Source organism: Orycteropus afer, unplaced genomic scaffold (genome assembly GCF_000298275.1).
Source record: "Orycteropus afer afer isolate SDZICR_OR568_19922 unplaced genomic scaffold, OryAfe1.0 scaffold00438, whole genome shotgun sequence".
Taxonomy (NCBI): Eukaryota; Metazoa; Chordata; class Mammalia; order Tubulidentata; family Orycteropodidae; genus Orycteropus; species Orycteropus afer.
The window spans coordinates 2,408,520-2,413,566 of record NW_006922025.1 but is presented as its reverse complement, the minus strand read 5'-3'; the positions used below and the strand labels follow the sequence as shown (position 1 = coordinate 2,413,566).

At 39.1% G+C, this 5,047-nt stretch overlaps 1 protein-coding gene across 1 annotated transcript in view; it reads right to left on the bottom strand.

Annotated features, from left to right (window-relative positions):
- ZKSCAN2 (zinc finger with KRAB and SCAN domains 2) overlaps positions 1 to 5,047 on the bottom strand; it is a 15,657-nt gene that overhangs the window by 5,195 nt on the left and 5,415 nt on the right. The window contains exon 5 of the mRNA XM_007954168.2: positions 1,795 to 2,478. Within this exon, the coding sequence (XP_007952359.1) occupies positions 1,795 to 2,478 (684 nt within the window). The remainder of the gene's footprint in view (positions 1 to 1,794; positions 2,479 to 5,047) is intronic.

Here is a 5,047-nt window from a genome sequence, read left to right as displayed (position 1 = left end):
TGAGTCGGGGCCGACTCGACGGCAAACAACAACAACAACAACGCAGCAGTAAGAACTCTGATATACCTTGGAATAAGCTTAGCAAGAAATGATGTCTATATAAAAAATCTGTATTTTATTGAAATACATAAAAGAACTAAAAGAAAAATAGAGAGAGATGCTGTATTTATGGATAGGAATAGTCCAGTTTTATACATATCAAGTCTCAAATGAATCTATAAAATGAAAATACAAAAATCCCAATAGGATTTTTTTATTTAAATTGATAAGCTAAACTTAAGGAAGAGTACAACTGCAGCAACTGTCTCCAAATGTGCCATTCCTATGGTAATTAACTAAAGGATTTAGCTGTTTAGAAGTATCCTTTTGAAATGGTCGAGATTACTGGACTATGACACCCAGTAAGAACATTTTCTCCCAAAGTTACTATCACTTCTTTAACCAACTTTCCTTGAAGAGGAGAAATATGTCCAAAGTGTTGGCCACTGACTCCTCTACTGTGAGAGACTAAATGATCTGCAAGACAAGCAGATGTTCTGCTTTCACAGCAGAATAAAACTTGTTTGGGTCACATCTAAACAGTGTTAAATATCCTTTTTGTAATCTGCCATAGGAAAATCCATCCTCTCACTGGGTGGTCTTTTCTCATAGGTCATTCTAAGAGTCCCACCCTCACATCCACGGATTTCCAGGTTGCATCTTTTTCACATTTCACTTGAAATACGTATAGTCATGAGCACACTCCCAGCTCTCAGTCTGCTTTATTTTTCTGTTTTATCTCAAAACCTATCATCTTTTCACGAGCTAAAGTAGGAAAACATTACTAGTAACAGTGAAACCAGGCAACATTTTTAGCATTTGCAAAGTGCCTTCATCTATGCTACCCCACTTAACACTACAACAACCCTGTGGAGAATTCTTAGTCCTATTTTACAGATGAGAAAACTGAAGTGGTTACATCATGTGTCTACTGTCACACAGTATTAACTAGTAGTTTCTCTGTCCTTATATTTAAGATATATCTCTTATAAGAAATTTTTAAAAGATGTCTGACAATCTCTGTCTTTTAAGTTTATAATTAATGACATATTTGGACTTAGGTCTACTATCTTGCTATTTGCTTTCCATTCGACTCCTCTATTTTATGTTCCTTTTTTTCTCCTTTCTAGTCTTCTTTAAATCAGAAATTTTCATTAATACTTTTTTCACTTGTTAGTTACACATTCTTTTACTATCATAGAGAATTTAACAATGCATTCTTGATTTATTACAATTTAATAGAACTGATTTAGTTTACACCAATTCCTAGATAATGCTGTTGTTGTTATGTGCCATCAAGTTAGACCCGACTCATAGCGACCCCTCCTTGGGTTTCCAAGGCAGTATCACTATGGAAGTAGACTGCCCTATCTTCCTTCCGAGGAGTGGCTGGTGGGTTTGAACCGCCAGCCTTCTGGATAGCAGTCAAGTGCCTTAGCCACTATGCTACCAGAGCTCCCTGCTAGACCCTTACAACCCTTTAATTTTATTTATCTTCCTTCCTAGGCCCAAAGTACTCAAAATTCATGCTGAGCTCTAAACTGATAATACACAAAACCACCACAGCCCCTCAGTCTATTAGCTACTCTGTACAGGGGCAACAACAAATAACCTAGAATACTTCCAGTGATATGACTTTATCATAATGGTCAGTGGCAAGGGGTATGTAATGGTACTCCCCAGGTTTGGTCACTTACTTATCTGTCCATTTCTGTAAGCAGAGGAATGTCCTCAGAAAAAAAGCACAAATCTTACCACTCAGGTTTTGAAACAAAACAGGGGCACCGCGAATTTCAGATTTCCGGACGAATTCAATGCCCATTTCTTCACCATCAGATTCTTCTGCTGCCTCCTCCTCCTCTACCAAACTGATCCGCTCTTTACTACTGATAACGAGCCTCTTTAGTCTGGGGAGAGAGGTCATCTCTTTTGGCTTATCTGTGGCTGAAGCATAGGCTGCGGGATTCAACAAAGCATCCATGTCCTCAAAGAAGGCACAGGGTTCGAGCACGTGGCCATTTCTCACTTTTCGATAGCTCTTCTGGAGACTTTTGAACTTGGTCCGACACTGCTCTGGTGTTCGGAGGAAGCCACATTCCCGCAACCACTCAGCCACAGCACCATATACCTGGCTGTTTCGGGGACAAGCCTGAAGTGTTTCATAAAAGTGGGACTCTCTGAGAATTGCAAGAAAAGTCTTAGTTTCCTCATAGCTCCAATGTACACCTGCAATTTTTTCATCTTCTAAACCCCACTGTTGCTGCTCTCGCCACGTTTTTCCTGCATTTCTTGTAGGGATCTGAACAGCAGGAACTGACTTTTCTTTGACATAGTTGCTTCGCAGGATGTTCCTCTTATTAGAAGAATGAAGACCGATGGTCCACGGCTCCTTTTTCTGCTCCAAATGGGCTATCTTGCTAGATGTAGGCACCGTGCTTCCTATAGTAAGAGAAATGTGTTTCACACTAGACACAGGAGTCATTTACTGCATGCCACAATTTTCAGCTCAGCCTGCCCTCCTGGAAACCTTGTTCACAACTGTCCGTTACAGGTCTCATCCGATTCCCCTCTCTCCTAAAGCCTCTCCACCATGACAGTACACACTGCAGTTATTCCTCCCTGACTTCTTTGGTCCATGCACCTGATATTATACTATCATTTTACTTTTTATGTAAGTACCACTTACTTCTTCACCCAGTCTAGATAATCTCTGATGGTAAGAACTATGTATTTTATCACCTTTGAGTTTCTCTTATTGTGTAAGTTCAGATTATGTTCCTAATCAGTATTGGTTATTTATAAAATAAAGTGTACTTGTATCTTCTCTGCACACCTCCCCACCCCCTCTCACAAATATACACCACCCCCTGCCACATACTAGGGGATACAACCAAACTCCACCAAACTCACTGCCATTGAGTCAATTTTGACTCATAGCAACCCCTCCTTGGGTTTCCAGGGTGGTATCTCTACGGAAGTAGATTACCCAATCTTCCTTCCAAGGAGTGGCTGGTGGGTTTGAACCTCCAGCCTTCTGGTTAGTTGTCAAATGCCTTAGGCACTACACCACCAGAGCTCCCACTAACGGGTATAAGAGATGAGAAATCAAGAATTCTTGAAGATATTCTGGCAAAGCTATAGAAGAGTTGTAAGAACAAAGAATCAAACTCAGAGTTAGTTCATTTGCAATTCTGTAGTGTTCACCATGTTTTAAATTTGAATCCTAGCTCCACTACTTTACTTTACTTTTTGACAAAGGAAGTTTCTTAACCTCTCTGAGCCTCAGCTTCCTAGGGAATAATACTACCTACTCCAAGAGGTGCTAGAAAGATTAAATAAATGAATATTTCTAAAATGTCCAATGCCCAAAAGGTATGCAATAAAATTAGTTTTCTTCCACAGACAACATACCGAGAAGCTTCATGGAATTGTCCTAGAAAAGAAGCATCAGCTAAAACTCTGAAGGAACCCTGGGGATAGAGAGTTGTTCTTTATTTTGACATGAGAGAAGTAGGTGTGGGGACAATGGCTCAAATACCTGTAAGGACTAGGCAGGCAATATAGAGAGGGGGCTGGAGAGGGAACCCTGACAGTTTACCACAGTCCCCTTACTCGGCTCTGGTCAACTATCACTAAGTAGGAATGTGGCCCACACTACCTGACTTTAGAGGTTTCAAGATACTGGAAATCCAAATTTATAAACCAATTTTACATTAAAACACTGTGCAGCTCAAAACAACTGTGTAGGCCAGATTTAGCCCATGAGCCAAGACAGGGGAGGCGTTTCTAGGCCTCCGTCTTCCCATACGTGAAATGAAGAGGTTAACCTAAATCTGAATTCTCAAAAGCATGGTCCCTTGCCCACTAGTGCCAGAGCTTCCGAAGGACTCTTTATCAGCATTTTACTAGGTCTGGATGCTATGTGGTCCAAGAGTTTAATGTGCACATAGAAGTGCAGATGGTTGGGACAGGGTGCTCTGTTACTGGTGCATCATCAGTGTCACCTGATATTGGTTATGTTTTCAACTGCTTTAATTCCTTTCTAATTACAAACATTGTTGGCTTATCTTTAATTTATTCAGTTTGATGTAACCCATTTTATAATCTCTATACATTAGTATCTATAGGTGGCACTGTCCAACAGAATTTTCTGCAATGATGAAAATGTTCTATGATTGTGTTGTCCAATATACCTATTAAATACTATAAATGTGGGTACTCTCAATAAAGAATTGAATTTTTAATTTTATTTAATTTTAATTAACTTAAATATCTACATGAGGCTAGGAGCTCTGGTGGCACAGTGGTTAAAGCATTCAGCTGCTATCCAAAAGGTTTGAACCTACCTATGGGAGAAAGATGAGGGAGTCTGCTTCTGTAAAGATTTACAGCCTTGGAAACCCCATGGGGCAGTTCTACTCTGTACTTTAGGATCATTATGAGTTGGAATTGACTCAACGGCACTAGGTCTGGGCTTTTTTTTTAGTAGTATCTACAGGCTGTACAGGCAATTTTTGGCCTATAATTTTATTTATAAATAGATATGACTTGTAGCTCACATTGGAATACTTATTCCTATTACTAAAGCAGATATAGACATAATCCTCCAAAAATTTGCTTGTAGAGACTGACATTCAAGTGGTTTGTGTTGCCTATAAACGTGGGCTATTTCAATAATTTACAACATACTACCAAGGTTATTTTATTTAAATTATGGTTTTTCTTCTGTTAATAAAATTTCCATTCATTGACCAAATATTTACCAGGCATCTACCATGTGTCAGGCACTATGGGAGGAACTGAGGTTACTATGGTTAAAAAATATAAACCCTAAAAAGACCTGGTGACTTAATGGAGCTTTTAGTCTAGTGGCTGGTAAAAGTTTATATTCCCAAATAATATAAATATGATAGTCATATATAATCCCTCTCCAACATTTTTAATCACTGAATTATATATATATATACCAATTCCTAGATAATGCTGTTGTTGTTATGTGCCATCAAGT